The 18734-nt window shown below is 45.4% G+C and overlaps 1 protein-coding gene across 3 annotated transcripts in view; it reads right to left on the reverse strand.

Annotated features, from left to right (window-relative positions):
- The window catches only part of CD82 (CD82 molecule), a 104491-nt gene that overhangs the window by 2378 nt on the left and 83379 nt on the right, over positions 1-18734 (reverse strand). For all 3 annotated transcript variants that reach the window (XM_084850663.1, XM_084850670.1, XM_084850678.1), the window contains exons 6-8: positions 16692-16799; positions 2142-2330; positions 1187-1270 (exon numbers count right to left, since the gene is read on the reverse strand). In XM_084850663.1, the coding sequence (XP_084706789.1) occupies positions 1187-1270; positions 2142-2330; positions 16692-16799 (381 nt within the window). The remainder of the gene's footprint in view (positions 1-1186; positions 1271-2141; positions 2331-16691; positions 16800-18734) is intronic.

An 18734-nucleotide genomic window follows, 5' to 3' on the forward strand; every position in this document is an offset into this window, starting at 1 on the left:
CGTATTTACCCCTTTGCCTACCAGTCCCCTCTCTCTTTCTCCTAATGTTACAAGATTACAAGCTCCGCCATGCAGGGATTTACATTTTGCTTACGTTGCTGTGCAAAGCACTATGTCATTGATGATACTATACCATTTTGATATGTTTTGAGCTTTTCTATACAAAGCACTAAAAGCAGCTCATGAATCCCACCCAGCAAGACATAACAAATACAAAATTAAAAGTGTTAAGATAATCATATTAAAAGTATGTCATATGAAACAGAACAGCAGCATCAGCAGATCAAAATTCATATGTAACATAATCAGAAATCAAAAGCCTGCTGGAATGATGTAAATTTTGACTGGACATTGAAAGAGGGTTTGTATTCTCCAGTCCAGGTGCTACTACAGAAAAGGCCTTGTCTCTCATGCCTGCAAGTCTTACATCTGAACAGTGAAGTGATGTAAAGCAGGTTTGTTGCTGTTAGACAACAACAGAAACAAATATTTCAGCATTTGAGAGGTTCTGAGGAAGGAGTGGAGAACTGCTTTGCTTAAGAGTTGAAACTTGAATCCAGGTCCAACATTTATTGGCTCATATTGCACCCTTGGGCAGATGATGCCCTCTCAGTTCTTCCATCTGCAATTTTTTCTCTTTATTCATAAAAGCACTATTAGTGTGACGTTTCTATGAAAATAAGAGCATTGCAGAGAAGTAAAATTGGGCAGAAAGCCTCAATGTTGTTGTTGTTTTTTAATTGCCTTTTAAAAAAACATAGCAGACTTAACATTAATGAGGCACAGGTAGACTTTTGCTTCCAATTACAGCTGCCATTTGCTTTGGCGAAACCCTATAAACAGCAGCAGGTAAAGGCTGGAAAAGGAAATTCATGCTCCTTAGCAAGTGTTAACTTGTTAACTTCCAGCAAGTGTTTTGGGCAACAATCCACCAGTTCAGAAAGACAGTTTTATCCCAGTCAAGTCACAAAATTAGGGACCAGACTTTGGGCACACTTGCATGGGTTGCTATACAGGGGCTGCAGTGCCTCCATCCCTCACCCTGGCTACCTACCACTGCAAGTATGAAGCGATCGTAGGACAATGTTGGTGTGGGGTGGCTTTGTGCCTTGTTGCCTATGCTTATAAGTACATGAAGGAGAAGCCTAGGATGCTTTCTATAAACAGAAGGGAAAGGGAAGGTTACCTCAATGACAGCAACCCCTGCGCAGACTCCAAGAATAATGCCAAGGTTCTCCTGTAACCAGTTCTGTACACCTTTCATACACCCCTGAGGGGGGGAAAAAAGTATATATATTAAAAAGTTGACTTATCAAGTATTTAAGATTATGGATACAAATTCCCAACACAGGGAAATGTTAGAAACCTGAATGTTAGAACCTGAGAACTGAAATCCTCTTATTAAGACTGCTTATTTCAGATATGACCATAGGCACCTGCCTGATTTGTACATCTACCCCAGTAGCAGCAGCTCTTCAGGATTTGAGGCAGAGTTCTTTCCCTATCCTTTTGAAACAGGAAATGCCGGGGATTGAACCCAAGACCTTTTGCATGGCAAGCATGAGCACTAAAAGGCTGTGGGAACTGTACAAATCGGGACTAAAACCATTTTTCCACACTAGAATCATTATTCCACAATGGGGACAAGATAGTACCCTGCAGCCCCCCAGAGTGCAAATGGCAGGGGGCCAACATATAGTCACTTAATGCAATTCTCTGACAATATGGTGCCTCCCACCCTCAACCTGCAGAGCAGGTCCAGGACAATGCCATGGTTGCTGGTATCAAAAGCCGTTGAGAGAGCAAGGACAATTAACAGGGTTGCACTCCCCCTGTCTCGCTCCCAATAATCCATCAGGGCAACAAAGGCTGATTCTGTCCCCAAACTATGCCTGCAGCCAGACTGGAATGAGTCTAGATAATCTATTTCCTCTTAAGAGCTTGATTTTTTTTAAAGGGAAAATCTCTTCATTCTGTGATAATTTAGTTTTCCTTACAGAAAAAGAGCAGCTGTATCATAGTAGAACAAGGGAAGCATAACGTGTAATTAGTTGGCATTTTCCAGCCCAACATGTCTTTCTGAGGCCAGGAAGCCTCCAGCAGGAATTTCTCAATGGGACTTCAAAGTTAGATATACTCACCTGCTTTCTAACTGGCCAATCATCAACTGTTGTGGTGTTGGAAGCACCATCCAAAGGGCAGAACCCCACCTCTGCCTGGAAGTCAGCTGAGACATTGCTGCAAGAGCAAGGGTAAGATGTCTGATTTCTATCCTGGAGGAATGTGTTGTTTTTCCACGTTTCTGGCCCAGTCCAACCACAGCAAGACAGCTATGTTTAAAGAAAGAAACCATCTTATGAATTCTACATTCAACAATATCATAATTTCATTTTGTTTGAGGAGGTTGCTTCTAGGTTTGTCTCATCTGCTCAATACCCTATTTTTCTTATTACAGGTATTGATACACCTCCCTTGAATAAAAATTCTCAGGGCAGTTTACAGTTTTAAAAATTCAGTAAAAAAATACAATTGAACTAAAAATTCAGTAAATCTAAGGCAATAACATTCAAGCAGCATAAAATAGTAACGAGATGTGCAATAAGCAAGATGACTCTGCCTACTTTGTGTTTAGATTGCAAAAAGGAAGAATTAACAGTAAACCAATAGTGACTCCTGGAAACAACATAGGCCTGCTTCTCACTGAAGTGGTGAACTTAGATGGTCTGGGGTATACCACTTCAAACTTGCTGATGAGGGGAGATACTGGCTCCCCCCTGCTTTTCGTGGCTCCCTTTCAGTTATTGTGTGCGTGTGTTTTAACAACTGGAAATATTTTCACAATTCTAAAGGCAGGAAAGTAAATGGAGAAGAAATGGGCACAAATTTAGAGGCTTAGTACTAAAAGGAGAATTTTGCACAACTTCAGTAAGTGCTCCAAAAAGGAGTTGTAAAAAAAGGTCAATATCTCCCTTTTTTGGACTTGCTGGAGGCTCAGGGAAGTGTGGAATGAAAGCAGAACAGTGACAAGTGTCAATTCCACACTTAAAAGTGAAAAGATTACCTTCCTAAGTGGGAAATATTGCCCCTCCCATTTTTTGTGCACCTGGTTCTCCCGCTCCCCCCCCCCACCTTAATATTACTTTCTCCCCAGTCCTTGGCAAGTGTGCACAACTCTGTTTATATGCAGTCTCACCTTGTCAATTTCCTTGTATATTACCTACCACACTTCACTCCCTTTGACAGCTGAAACTGAAAAGGACATTAGCAAGGCAAGACTACACATATCGGACAGCCCTTAAGTGTGCACTTGTGAAAGACTGACAAAATTAATATTACTAAAAAATTACAAAGCCATTTTCTGGAACTGAAAAAATGGGACGGTGAACAAGTGATGGTCCCTTCAAAGTGCTGTTTGGACATCAGTGGAGGGGCAGTCATTGGTGAGGGAGGCTGCAGGTGGTACGGGTGAGATTGCCAAGCATGGCAGGGGTTTTTGCTGCTCTTGCTGAGCAGCTCTGTAGCTGATCCCAGCAACTCACAATAAAATTCCTTTCCTGGGTTTGGACGACATGACAACCCATCATGGGTATGATAACCCCTAGAACAACCCATGGGTTGTCAGGGTGGCTTGTTCCTGAAAATGAAACCACCCGGTGAGAACAGGTCCTGTTCAGATGACACATCAACCTATCATGGCTAACTGACCATGATGGGTTGTCATGTCATGCAAATCCAGTCATTATGTCCACAGCATTTCTGCGATCTACTAAAGAAGATCGCTGATCAAAAAAATGAAATAGGATTAGTCTGGCAGGACTTGTTCTTGATAAATCCATGTTGGCTTCCAGTGATCACTGCATTAGTGTCAAGGAGCCTATAGATCGAGCACTTTATAATCTGCTCTAGAATCTTCTCAGGGATTGATGTCAGACTGACTGGTCTATAATTCCTCAGATCTTCCTTTTTGAAGATAGGGACAGTAGGCTCATGGTGACACTTCTGTACCCCTATATCATATAAAAACATTTTTCATATTACACACGGTATATTTTTTATATAAAGCACACATATTCATACCTATATCAACTTAAGAGAGCACTTCACATGTCTGACAACAGTGGCTCCAGCCCATGGAAGCTTACATCGCGATAGATATATGAGCCATGGACTGGTGCTATGAATAGGAAGCTATGTAGACACACCTACATGTGGAAGAGGTTCTTGGTGGCAGCTATACTATTTCCATGAAGCAGCTCTCAGACCAATTGTATTGCATGCTGAACAAGAGGTTGTGCTGACTTCCACCTTCAAAAGGCCTCCGCGTAAGCCAGGGGTGGGCAACTTCTGGGTCTCTAGATGTTTTGGCCTGCAGCTCCCCTCATTATTGGCTATAATGCCTAGAGCTGATGGGAGTTGTAAGCCAAAACATTTGGAGGGCCACAAGCTGCACAACCATGATGTGGGCAAAACCTATTAACCAATTCTTCACTCATTTTCACACTAGCCAGGAGAGCTCTCCATACTTTATTAGCATATTGTTTCTTTATTTTGAACTGTACACTCTGTCTTTATACATAGTGAAAAAGAGTACCCAGCAGTGAACAACCAACACTGCAATAAAAATAACAAAATAATAGTAGGCAAAGTCAAACAATGGCAGCCAGTTAAAGAACATATTAAATTTAAGATATATTTTGTCGTTCAGTCATGTCCGACTCTTCGTGACCCCATGGACCACAGCACGCCAGGCCTTCCTGTCCTGCGCTCTCTCCCAGAGTGTGCTCAAGTTCATATTCATTGCATCGGTGATGCTATCTAGCCATCTCATCCTCTGCCGTCCCCTTCTCCTTTTGCCTTCAGTCTTTCCCAGCATCAGGGTCTTTTCCAGAGAGTTTTCTCTTCGCATTAGGTGGCCAAAATATTGGAGCTTCAGCTTCAGTATCTGTCCTTCCAATGAGCACTCAGGGTTGATTTCCTTTAGGATGGACTGATTTGACCTCCTTGCAGTCCAGGGGACTCGTAAGAGTCTTCTCCAGCACCACAGTTTGAAAGCATCAATTCTTCGGCGCTCAGCCTTCCTTATAGTCCAGCTCTCACAGCCATACATTACTACTGGGAAAACCATAGCTTTGATTAGATGGACCTTTGACGGCAAGATGATGTCTCTGCTTCTTACTATGCTGTCTAGGTTTGCCATAGCTTTCCTCCCAAGGAGCAAGTGTCTTTTTAATTTCATGGCTACAGTCACCGTCTGCGGTGATCTTGGAGCCCAAGAAAATAAAATCTGTCGCAGCTTCCATTTCTTCCCTTTCTATATGCCAGGAAGTGATGGGGCCAGATGCCATGATCTTAGTTTTTTTAATGTTGAGTTTCAAACCAGCTTTTGCACTCTCCTCTTTCACCCTCAACAAGAGGCTCTTGAGATCCTCTTCGCTTTCTGCCATTAGGGTGGTATCATCTGCATATCGGAGGTTGTTGATAATTCTCCCAGCAATCTTAATTCCAACCTGTGATTCATCCAACCCGGCGTTTGTCATGATGTACTCTGTATATTAGTTAAATAAGCTGGGTGACAATATGCAGCCTTGTCGTACTCCTTTCCCAATTTTGAACCAATCGGTTGTTCCATGTCTGGTTCTTACTGTTGCTTCTTGTCCCTTGTACAGGTTTCTCAGGAGACAGGTAAGGTGGTCTGGTACTCCCATCACTTTAAGAATTTGCCACAGTTTGTTGTGATCCACACAATCAAAGGCTTTAGAGTACTCAATGAAGCAGAAATAGACTTTTTCTGGAATTCTCTTGCTTTCTCCATGATCCAGCGAATGTTGGCGATTTGATCTCTAGTTCCTCTGCCTCTTCGAAACCCAGCTTGTACTTCCGGTAGTTCTCAGTTCGCATACTGCTGAAGCCTAGCTTGTAGGATTTTGTGCATCACCTTGTTGGCATGTGAAATGAGCGCAATTGTGCGGTAGTTTGAACACTCTTTGGCACTGCCCTTCTTTGGAATTGGAATGTAAACTGACCTTTTCCAGTCTTGCGGCCACTGTTGAGTGTTCCAAATTTGTTGGCATATTGAGTACAGCACTTTAACAGCATCATCTTTTAGGATTTGAAATAGCTCAGCTGGAATACTGTCATCTCCACTAGCTTTGTTGTCAGTAATGCTTCCTAAGGCTCACTTGACTTCACTCTCGAGGATGTCCGGCTCAAGTTCAGTGGCTGCACTATCATGGCTATCAGGGACATTCAGATCTTTCCTGTATAGTTCTTCTGTGTATTCTTGCCACCTCTTCTTAATCTCATCTGCTTCTGTTAGGTCCCTGCCTTCTTTGTCCTTTATCATGCCAGTCTTTGCACAAAACGTTCCCTTGAGATCTCCGATTTTCTTGAAGAGATCTGTAGTCTTTCCCATTCTGGTGTATTCCTCCATTTCTTTGCATTGTTCATTGAAGAAGGCCTTCTTGTCTCTCCTTGCTATTCTCTGGAACTCTGCATTCAGTTGGATATATCTTACCCTTTCTCCCTTGCTTTTCGCTTCCCTTCTTTCGTCAACTACTTGTAAAGCCTCATCAGACAGCCACTTGGCTTTCTTGCATTTCTTTTTCTTTGGGATGGATTTCGTTGCTGCCTCCTGAACAATGTTACGGACCTCCGTCCATAGTTCCTCAGGCACTCTGTCTATCAGGTCTAATCCCTTAAATCTATTCCTCACCTCCACTGTATATTCGTAAGGGATATGATTTAGGTCATACCTGAATGGCTTAGTGGTTTTCCCTACATTCTTCAATTTCAGCCGAAATTTTGCAACAAGAAGCTCATGATCTGAGCCACAGTCAGCTCCAGGTCTTGTTTTGACTGACTGTATAGAGCTTCTCCATCTTTGGCTGCAAAGGACATAATCAATCTGATTTCGATATTGACGATCTGGTGATGTCCATGTGTACAGTCGTCTCTTGTGCTGTTGGAAAAGAGTGTTTGCTCGGATCAGCGTGTTCTCTTGGCAAAACTCTATTAGCTTTTGTCCTGCTTCATTTTGTACACCAAGGCCATGCCTGCCTGTTATCCTGGTGATTTCTTGAGTTCCTACTTTAGCATTCCAATCCCCTATGATGAGGAGGACATCTTTTTTTGGTGTTAGTTCTGGAAGGTGTTGTAGGTCTTCATAGAACCCATCAACCTCAGCTTCTTCAGCATCAGTGGTTGGGGAATAGACATGAATTACTGTGATGTTGAATGGTTTGCCTTGGATTCGTACTGAGATCATTCTATCGTTTTTGAGATTGTACCCCAGTACTGCTTTTCCCACCCTTTTACTGACTATGAGTGCTACTCCATTTCTTCTAAGGGATTCTTGCCCAAAGTAGTAGATATAATGGTCACCTGAATTAAATTCGCCCATGCTTGTCCATTTTAGTTCACTGATTCCCAAGATGCTGATGCTCAGTCTTGCCATCTCATGTTTGACCACCTCCTGCTTACCTTGATTCATTGATCTTACATTCCAGGTTCCTAAACAATATTGTTCTTTACAGCATCGAATTTTCTTTTCACCACCAGACACATCCACAGCTGAGTGTCCTTTCGGCTTTGGCCCAGCCGCTTCACTCTTTCTGGCGCTACTTGTAAATACCCTCTGCTCTTCCCCAGTAGTATATTGGACACCTTCCGACCTGAGGGGCTCATCTTCCGGCGTCATATCTTTTAGCCTTGTGATACGTTCCATGGGGTTTTCTTGGCAAGGATACTGGAGTGGGTTGCCATTTCCTTCTCCAGTGGACCACATTTTGTCAGAACTCTCTGCCATGACCTGTCCGTCTTGGGTGGCCCTGCACGGCATAGCTTATGGCTTCACTGAGTTATGCAAGCCCCTTCGCCACAACAAGGCAGTGATCCATGAAAGGGTTTAAGATATTTTGTTGTTGTTCAGTCGTTCAGTCGTGTCCGACTCTTCGTGACCCCATGGACCATAGCACGCCAGGCCTTCCTGTCCTGCGCTCTCTCCCGGAGCGTGCTCAAATTCATATTCATTGCATCCGTGATGCTATCTAGCCATCTCATCCTCTGCCGTCCCCTTCTCCTTTTGCCTTCAGTCTTTCCCAGCATCAGGGTCTTTTCCAGGGAGTTTTCTCTTCGCATTAGGTGGCCAAAATATTGGAGCTTCAGCTTCAGTATCTGTCCTTCCAATGAGCACTCAGGGTTGATTTCCTTTAGGATGGACTGATTTGACCTCCTTGCAGTCCAGGGGTCTCGTAAGAGTCTTCTCCAGCACCACAGTTTGAAAGCATCAATTCTTCGGCGCTCAGCCTTCCTTATAGTCCAGCTCTCACAGCCATACATTACTACTGGGAAAACCATAGCTTTGATTAGACGGACCTTTGCCGGCAAGGTGATGTCTCTGCTTCTTACTATGCTGTCTAGGTTTGCCATAGCTTTCCTCCCAAGGAGCAAGCGTCTTTTAATTTCATGGCTACAGTCACCGTCTGCGGTGATCTTGGAGCCCAAGAAAGTAAAATCTGTCATTGCTTCCATTTCTTCCCCTTCTATATGCCAGGAAGTGATGGGGCCAGATGCCATGATCTTAGTTTTTTTAATGTTGAGTTTCAAACCAGCTTTTGCACTCTCCTCTTTCACCCTCAACAAGAGGCTCTTGAGATCCTCTTCGCTTTCTGCCATTAGGGTGGTATCGTCTGCATATCGGAGGTTGTTGATAAGTCTCCCAGCAATCTTAATTCCGACCTCTGATTCATCCAACCCGGCATTTCTCATGATGTACTCTGCATATAAGTTAAATAAGCAGGGTGACAATATGCAGCCTTGTCGTACTCCTTTCCCAATTTTGAACCAATCGGTTGTTCCATGTCTGGTTCTTACTGTTGCTTCTTGACCCTCGTACAGGTTTCTCAGGAGACAGGTAAGGTGGTCTGGTACTCCCATCACTTTCAGAATTTGCCACAGTTTGTTGTGATCCACACAATCAAAGGCTTTAGCGTAGTCAATGAAGCAGAAATAGACTTTTTCTGGAATTCTCTTGCTTTCTCCATGATGCAGCTAATGTTGGCAATTTGATCTCTAGTTCCTCTGCCTCTTCTAAACCCAGCTTGTACTTCTGGTAGTTCTCGGTTCGCATACTGCTGAAGCCTAGCTTGTAGGATTTTGAGCATCACCTTGCTGGCATGTGAAATGAGCGCAACCAGCAGAATAAGAGAAGCCATACTGAAGAGATTCCATTACTGGATTATATACATACTCCACCCTCTAAATATACCAGGAATTGGATCCAGAGATGCCCCTCCATGAGCAGACTGCCTCTTCCTGTCACAAAATCCTTGTGTGAGTAAAGAACTGAAACGCAGGTGAGCTTTCATTTGTGCAAGGAGTTGCACAAGGCTGCACAATTTCTTCTGCTAGCTCTTGCACAACAGTTCATGGACAGCACCACTGCTAGAACGTATGCTACTCATGTATCTCTGGACGCAACCTAGTGTCCTGAATTTTCAGAGGGCTGGTAGTTTCAAGGGTATTTGAGAAGTAAGTAATGCAGTAGTAGTTCAGCTCTATTCTTAAGCACCAACTCAAAACAGTAACGTAGCACAAACATGCCAAGAGTTAATAACAGCAAGTCACCAAAAGATGGAGCTGTTCTCCTATGCTCTCTCCTCAATAACTGGCTAAACAGACCAAGCTGTGGCAAAAGATTGAAGAGAATCATTTTTGTTTGTGAAGAAAGGGGAAAGGCCAACAGCCAGACAGGCCTTAGTTATTTGTCCATAAAGTACTGTAATGTAACTAACAGCCTGATGTCCACTGGCAACAGAATTTAAATACAGACCTTCAGGAAACTGTAGTGGTAAGCACTAAACTGTAGCCATCTAGTGGCAAAAAAAAGTACTGCCTGTGCAAGGCCGCTCCTACAAGCCAAACCATAGTTTGGCTGATGTAAATGGGCTGCATACATGCAAGCTCCATCCTCTTGCTCCGATTTCCTTTCTGGTTTACTCAAACCATCATTGGTTTCCAACTCCAATTTGGAGGCAGCATATGGTTTATGCATACTAGGGATAGGACAAGTGTTCAAGAAGGATGGCAGTGGTGGGATGAGCATGAGATGTGAACCCAGTTGCTCTCCCACTTGAATAAGATCACTTCAAATAGAGAAGGACAAAGAGCTCTTCAAATTGAATTGGAGCTGGCATCTGCCCACTATTTGCAACTGGAGATCATGAGGCTTGAATACCATCCCCAACTACGAATGCTGGGACCCTGTTGTGGCTGGGTTGAGTGTTCCAACATACACTTAAAACAAAAACAACAAAGACACCTTGAGATTTTCTGAGGATTTGATTGTAGCATTTGAATCACCCAGATTATTGGGGGGTGGGGGCAGCAGGAGTGGGAAAGATGCATTTGTGGCGCAACCCGTAACCAGGAAAGAACTCCCAGCATGTGAGGGAAGGGTACACTGAGCAAAGTGCATTCATGGTGCCATGGTTTGGCACCTATGTCTGAGCCAGAACGTAATCTGCACAGCTTGATGGGACTTCTTTGAAGAGAGTTTACTTGTAGATATTTTTGTGACGTGTATGGACAGGATAGTAGCCATGAAATTAAAAGACACTTGCTCCCTGGGAGGAAAGCTATGGCAAACCTAGACAGCATAGTAAGAAGCAGAGACATCACCTTGCCGACAAAGATTCGTATAATCAAAGCTATGGTTTTCCCAGTAGCAACGTATGGTTGTGAGAGCTGGACTATAAGGAAGGCTGAGCACCGAAGAATTGATGGCTTCAAACTGTGGTGCTGGAAAAGACTCTTACGAGTCCCCTGGACTGCAAGGAGGTCAAATCAGTCCATCCTAAAGGAAATCAACCCTGAGTGCTCATTGGAAGGACAGATACTGAAGCTGAAGCTCAAATATTTTGGCCACCTAATGCGAAGAGAAAACTCTCTGGAAAAGACCCTGATGCTGGGAAAGACTGAAGGCAAAAGGAGAAGGGGACGGCAGAGGATGAGATAGCTAGATAGCATCACCGATGCAATGAATATGAACCTAAGCACACTCCAGGAGAGAGTGGAGGACAGGAGGGCCTGGCGTGCTGTGGTCCATGGGGTCACAAAGAGTCGGACACGACTTAACAACTGAACAACAACAACAACAGCCATAGTTAAACTGCTAAATAATTGTGATTGTGGGCTTCTCTACACAAGGCTAAAATCCTGCACCCTTACTAGGGCTTCTGCTTCCAGATTCCTTGCGGGGTTAAGATCAGCTCCTTTACACGACGTTGTGTAAAGGACCTCATGACCAATCATGAGCGCACAATAAGTAGAGAAGCCCTGTGTGCCAGCTGTCAGTGGAAGAAGTTACATGTATACTACCCTCATATCCTAACCTCAAATGATACTGCAAATACAGGCTGAAAGGTTCCAAAATCCATCTAAAAAGAGGTTCTTTTACAGAGCTTCTCCATGCCTATAGGTTGCTGCCTTAGAGCAAAACATTTTCTTTAAATTTGGTAGGATATTGGAGAGGTTCAAGAACCAAGAACAGAATTGGGAAGCAGCTACGCCTGACATCTTAGTTGTGTTGTTGTTTGGGCAGAATCCAGACCACTGCTCTGGCATATCCTTTCTCTCTCCAGCACCCTTCCCGAGAATGTCCATGGGGAGAGACAGCAGGCCTGGAGGATATCAATCACTGCAGAAGAAGTCATATTCTGCCAAGAGCAGCACTGTCAACTTGGAGGTTGCCTCAGACATAGGATGCAACTTTATCCCAGGAAAACTAGGAATAGAACTCAGATGCAAATTTTCAGTTTGACAAAAAGGAACCATATATCCAAGCAAGCTTTGCATTAGTTTTTCATATTATTGTTCCTTTCTCTGTATTTGTGTGTGTGTGTGTGTGTGTGTGTGTGTGTGTTCTCAGCTGAGGTAGTGGGGAAACATTTGCCCAGACATAAAAACTGGAGTCCTAGGCTCTCTGGATAGAGTCTGGAGGCAGTAGGGTTAGCAGAAAGAAGGTAACCCCTAGGTGACCCTGGTCCTTGGTTTCAATACAAGGGTTACATAAAGCATTAAGAACTTTAGCCTACTGACCTGCCTTCCACAAAGACCTAAGCCAGGCTAACACAATTTGCCACCTACCAGGTCTGCCTATGAAGCTCACCTCTCATGTTATGTCAGCTTAAATATACTGTTTTTGCTATGTCCCTGCTAGGGACTGTGTGAGCATGTGCGCGCACATGCACACGCCCTGTTACCACGGACCTAGAGACAAACGTCTGGGGCCCTGTCCTCAGCAGAGTGAATGGAGTGCCCCCACAAGCCATTTGATGTGCTCCTCACACTGCTTGCTGCTGGTTTTCTCTGTGTCTGCTTCCTTCCCTCCTCCCTCGTTCCTCTGTGTCCAAATCTTGCCTGTTCTCTTAACGGCAGCTAAGACACTGACAGGAGAAAAATGGCATTGAGCAAGGAGGGGCTGAGGAAGGCAGACAGAGGCAATGCCTCCCACCCTGGTGTGTGTGTGTGTGTGTGTAGAATTTTAGAAAAGTATGAGAGAAAACTTGTGTGTTCTGGCTACGTTGGGAGAAGGGTGTGTCCCAGTTGCAGGTGTAACAGACATCCATCCCGGGGTAGTTTGAATCTAGCTGCCTGCCAGTCAACTCTCCTGTTCTCCTCTGGGAGAAAGGGTTGGCAGGAAGAGTCTAAGCCCTGCTCCCCATGCCCCATTCCACCATCTTGCATTGAAAGCTTGCTAAAATTCTTCCTCCTATTCCTGACTTCCCAAGAGGAAAGAGAAGCTGGAGCTTCAGAGGGGCTGTACAGAGCCTGGGCAGAAGAGGAAGCATAATAGTGGAGTTGCCCTCTCCTCAGCTGCACCCAAGGCAGAAAACTGATGAGTCTGGGGAGGGAAGGGAAACCGAGCCCCTCACAGAAGGAACAGGCATGGACGGGTGAGAAGAAATGGGCTGTGCTTCTTCAGCAGCAGCCCTAGATTGGTAAGGCAAGCACACACATTTGGTCCCCTCTCCTTCTGTCTAGAGCCAGTTATTCATTAGACAGGAAAGGTGAAAAAAGCAGAGTGGAATTTTGGTGTGGCAGATGGGGAATGCACTGTGCCCTGGCTACGACACCTGGCCTAGAATACTCCACTTGGCCTGTGCTTGGAGACAGTTTCCTTTATTAGTACACCACATTCTAGGACCCATGGAAGGTGCAAATTAAGCTTGAGGAGGGCTGAAAGAGTGGAAGGCTACTATGAGCTTCCCATAGAATGAAGAAAGAGAACTGAGGTACCAGAAAAGGATCTTTTGGGGAGTGAAGACTGGCTGCATGGTGGCAAGATCTGGGGACCACTTCATGATCTGGGGACCATATATGCTAGCCAGCTGCCCCCCATGCTGGGGGCATAGGGGCTACCACTGAGCTCTGAGGAACTAATGCAGAGGCCCTAATCATATGAACTTGTACCTCCACATGGGAGATGTCCCGATGGCTGCTGAAATGATGGCTGAAATGAGCATGCAAACCACATCATGAGGATGCAAACCACAGTGGCCACAAGGAGGGCATTCGCTGGTTCCTACCAATGGCACCTCTCAGGTGAGAGCTCCGTGGCAGGCACGTGGTCCCAAGGTGCTTGTGTGGGAACGATTGGTTCATGTGACTCGCTCCTCAGTTAAAAATGTGAAATAGGTTGTGCCTGAATATAGGAAGCTGCCTTGTACTGAGTCAGTCTATCTGGTACAGTATTGTCAACACTGACTGGCAGCAGCTTCTCAGGGTCTCAGGCAGGAATGTTCTAGCTCTGCCTGGAGATGCTAGGGATTGAACCAGGACCTCTGGCATGCAACCTGGGACCTTCTGCACTGAGCCACATCCCCTCCCCGAAATGAAGCGATAGGAAAGCTCTGTCTGTAGAGCTTGATCTCTGATGGGTTTTCACACATGGAAGTCACCACTAGATGTTGGGATCACAGTGAATATGCTGTATGTGAATATGCTGCCTCAGAGTGGCTTTGCACATTACGGTAATGGCCACCACGTGGATACATGAGCCACTTTGGATTCCTTTTTCTTTCTGTTGCCACACTTGAAATGGATCTCATATACAGGAGATGTGCAAGGTGTACATCTGACAAAACAGACACATAGTTGTCCACATGTGACAGCGTACATACATACATTCTGTCTGTCTGTCTCTCAACCAGGGATGGGAAACTTTTCTGGCCTGAGGGCCAGATGCCACCTGGGAAACCTCCTGGGGGCTGCATGCCAGCAGTGGATGTGGCCAGAGCCAGAAGTGGGCATGGTCACCCCACTATCTGACATCCTATTCTCCCTTCCTCAGCTGATCCATGCATCACTGAGGAGTGGGGTATTTTCATCCCCATCATGGTGTGCTAGATGGGGAGGTTTAAAACTCTCCACCCAGCAGGCCACAATGAGGATGAAGATCATGCCAGGGCAGAGGCAGGGGCATGGCCTGGGAGAGTGCTGCAGGTCAGACTGGGGAGTCACACAGGTTGAAGGTCCCCATCCCTGCTCTAAACCCAGGTATGGGAATCACTTCATGGGTGAAGTGGCTCTTGCCTGTGCCTTTGCATAGGCAATAGCAGTACAAGAGGTAAAGCAAAAGGTAAGTTTAACCATGGCATGACAACCCATAGTGTTAGCAGGCTGCTTGGTGTAAAGGCCTGGACTATCCCAGTATTTTGCCTGAGAGTGCTGTCACTTTAAGGAGTCCAGTCTGGCACACTGTGTGAAACAAGCTCAGAGAGTTTGCAGAACCAGCTGAGAGAAGAGGTAAAGGCATGTGATTGTTCCATGAGGTCATTAGAAATTCAGTAATATGATTCAATCAGCCATGCTAGGTTAAGTGTCTCATGATTAGATAAGGCACAGTAATCAGAACTAGGCATGGCTACATCCCAGGCAAAGAGTTGCATACCTCCAAGGTGTTGCATAATTAGTGGTAAGTGTGGTGGTCAGGCAGGGGTTCCCCACTGTCAAGCACTACAATCTCAGAGAAGTCCTATCTTGATTAGATCTAGCCTAACCTGAGCAAAGCTTGGGAAATGGAATCCATCCTACTGAGACCACTGTTTGATCTGCCCAAAGTCAACTTCCCCACTTTTGTCTGTTTTGTCTAAAGTTGGGTCCAAAGTCTTTGGTCCTTTGTAAAAAACAAAACAAAACCACACACACACACACACACACACACACACACCCTATAAGAACTCAGGGCTCCAACACTCAGTGTTATCAGCCTACTTCAAGGTCTCGCACCATACACACTCGGTGTGCTTAGCATAGATACCTCATTCGTCCTGCCTTCCTCTCTTGCCATGGCGACGTTATACGCATGGCCCACTGTTAGAAACAAACCATTACAGGTCCCCCTTTATCTCCCTGGACTTGTTACCTTCCTTTCCCTCATCTTTTTTGTTCTTCTCTCCCTCTCCCAGAGAGCCCTAGAACCCAGATTTGCCTAGCTCCAACTTCTGCAACTCCCTTGGAACCGCAGCACAACCTATTCAAACCTGGAATCATCACGTCTGTGGCCTAGTTGTCCGTGCACAGCAGCTGTCTGTTTAGACACCAAGTAGGCCTTTGATTTCCCTAAATTCAAACTCTGTGCCTGGATGATTACAGTAAACATTTTGTTTTCTGCTCTGTATGCTTAATATGTCTAGGACAGTGAGTCTTATATGACCTGACTGAATCCATATTAGAATTCATATAATTCTATGGGGATAGTTGGCTGCCTCTGAACTTGGAGGTCGCCGATTATCCAATGCAGGGTGGACAGAGAGCAGACGGGATCCTCTCCTACGTGCTCTGGCCACCTTGCATTTGTGGCTAGAGGGCCGATTTTGGCTGTCTAACTCGGGGGTGGGGAGGCCAGATGGCACACAGGAAGCATCGTAATGACACTTCCTTGGTCCCCTCCCTTCCCTGCCCCCAGGCCGCTCTGCAGAACTGGGGATGAACCGCACCTCCTATGAGGTTGCAGGGGAGGGGGAGGTGAGTCGGATTTCTCAGAACCGAGCTTGGAGTGCTGTCTCTGAGTTCGGTTCCCAGGAACCAAAAAATCTTATGGCTGTCTAGCGGCCACAGGATTGTGCCCTAAATCCCTTATTATTGCAACTTGCTAAATCCCCATGATTGAACATTTGTACACCTTAATTCTTGGGTAATAACCCCCCCTTTTGAATATACGTACGTGTGTGTGTATGTGTGTGTGTGTGTGTGTGTGTGTGAGAGATAGAGAGAGAGAGAGGGAGGGAGGGAGAGATTGGGACAAATCTGGCTAGATGCACTACAGGTTCAAAGATCTCTTAGACAAGTGTATTTCAGGGCATGTGTACATGCACCTGGAGAGGACATTCAGTAACAACAGACAACAGCCTGCTTTACCAATTGAAGAATGTTCTACTTGGCTTCAAGTAGAATTGGGAAGGAAGAATTCCATGAGGCACTCAAAGGAACATGCCAAGAGCCCCCCTCCCCCGCCCCTACCTCTGCTGTCATCCTTCAAGGAGCACCATCAGTTTATGAATTAATTTATGTCAATATCACTGGTGGCACATCACCACCACCACCACCATTAAAGCAAAGACTAACACTATATGTTTCATTGTTGAAGAACCTGCTCCCCTTGTCTCACCAACTTTTGCATGGCAACTTACCTGTGTCTGAACAAAGTCCCATGCAGTCTCAAGGGTCCTATTAGTGTCATCGTAAGGGTTGTAATTCTGGATGAGGTCACCAACAATCCCAGACATTTCTGCTTTGAGCTGGTGAAATGAACACACACAAAAATCTTTCAATGTTTGTTGTTTAGATTTTGAAAAGTATAACCCAGCTGAACACATACAAGTTATTTATGTTATTTTGGCCAAACACCATAACCAAATTTTTAAAACAAACCACAATAATGTGTTTAAATGCACAATAAAGTATGGTATATACAACGCAGAACTTGATAAAAAGTAGGGGTCTAAAAGTTTTGCCAGTCCTTGCTGGCCAAGCTTAATATTGTGGCCATCAGCCCCTTTCCAAGCACGTTCCCCCTGCATGGCCTTTCCCAAGGGAAGGGGTGATGTGGTGTCCTGAGTTAGGCACCACTCCTTGAAGGAATCCCAGCCAACTTCAAGCAGCGTCTATATTCCTTCACAGCTTTCTCCAAGGGAAGGGTCAATGGGGAGAGTGGACAGTTTACTACTGCTGCTGCTTCGAGGCACCTTGGCCACATAGCTACCCACCACCTTCCAAGTCTGGAGCTGGGAAGCTGGCAGAGATCAACACTGCTGGGCTGATCACCGCCCACCTTTGCTTCTTGAAGTTGGGAGGAAGGCTGGCCAGTTGTCACACTCACCAGAGAGTCATGCCACATGCACCATGGTGACCATAATAGTTGAAGCTTGATAAAAAAGGGACCATTACACTTGCATGGATCCAAACAACAATTGAGCACGTGGGTGTCAAAAGTTTGACAGCGTTTTAGTTAGCACTAAAAGCAAAGGTTGCAACCTTATGTGTGAGACTGTCTTTGCCTGTGTGCATTCCACCACTGGTCTATGTATCAGTATGTAGTGCCATAGCTATGCTTAAAGTGCAATGTGGGGTAACTTTGCTTTGGAAATGGCTCCAGCGCAACTCCAGTACAAGTCTGGCTTTGTCAGCTGTGGTAAGCAAGTTCCAAGCCTCCACAGAAGGAAAAACCTACTGTCTGGCAAAGCACTCCCTTTATGTCACAGGTATCCTAAGGCTATAAGAGGCCAGCTCAAGTCATGATCTTACAGATTGTGGTGTTAGGATTGGCTTTTCACTGCAAGACTAGGGTATGAGGTTGGCAATGCAACTGGGTCACAGGTTTATTTACCCTCAGGTTTCACAGATGTGCCTGTCTATGCCAGTAAACAGATCTCACTCACTGTAGCTTATGCCGGTTCCTGAGCTTATTAAGTGGGATGGCCTAGTAACTGCTCTTAGCTACACAGCTGATCTTGTCATTTCCATCTTATTTAAAGAAAGTTCTTCCTCCAGTTCTTCAAAACAAAGCAAAGCAAACTATCCAGCTATCAAAGGCAAGGACACAGAGCTGGAGCTATCAGAACATCAGGCTGGGGTTAGAGCTGACAGCTGAAGCATTTGCGGTAGGCTTTCACACAACCAGATCAGATTTCCACAGTGATGTGAGTCAGTCACACACACCCAGTCTCCAGCATATGGTGTCCCCGCTCAGCCCTGATGAGGTTCAGACTTTGCTCAGACATACAACCGAGCAATGCTGTGGTCTGTGGTGGTTACAGACAGCCTGTCTCAGAGCAAAGTTGCCCTGGAGGAGGGTACATCAACTGCTCATAAATTCCTATTGGCCATGCAGTCAGATGGAAGGAAATCTTGCAGTCATCCTGCCCCGCTCCAGCTGATGTCTAGACCTCTGTTACTCAGTTCACATGGCCAGTGTCCCCCTACTCCTCACAGGGGCGGTGTGTGTGTGTGTGTGTGTGTGTGAGAGAGAGAGAGAGAAGGGAGGGATGAGAAGCAAAGCGACTTGACCTGGTTCCTGCTGCTAATGTGATTACACTTGGCCACCTTTGTCATAAACTGTAGAAGGCAATGAGCCTGCAGGCTTTTGTTCTTCCTCCCTTTGTGGTGGGGAAAGAGCAAACGGCATTGACTCAAACCTGGCTAACTCAAAGGTGACATTTTCAAGACTGGCTGAG

Source organism: Heloderma suspectum, chromosome 1 (genome assembly GCF_057233095.1).
Source record: "Heloderma suspectum isolate Gila_16-S chromosome 1, 16-S_ref, whole genome shotgun sequence".
Classification (NCBI taxonomy): domain Eukaryota; kingdom Metazoa; phylum Chordata; class Lepidosauria; order Squamata; family Helodermatidae; genus Heloderma; species Heloderma suspectum.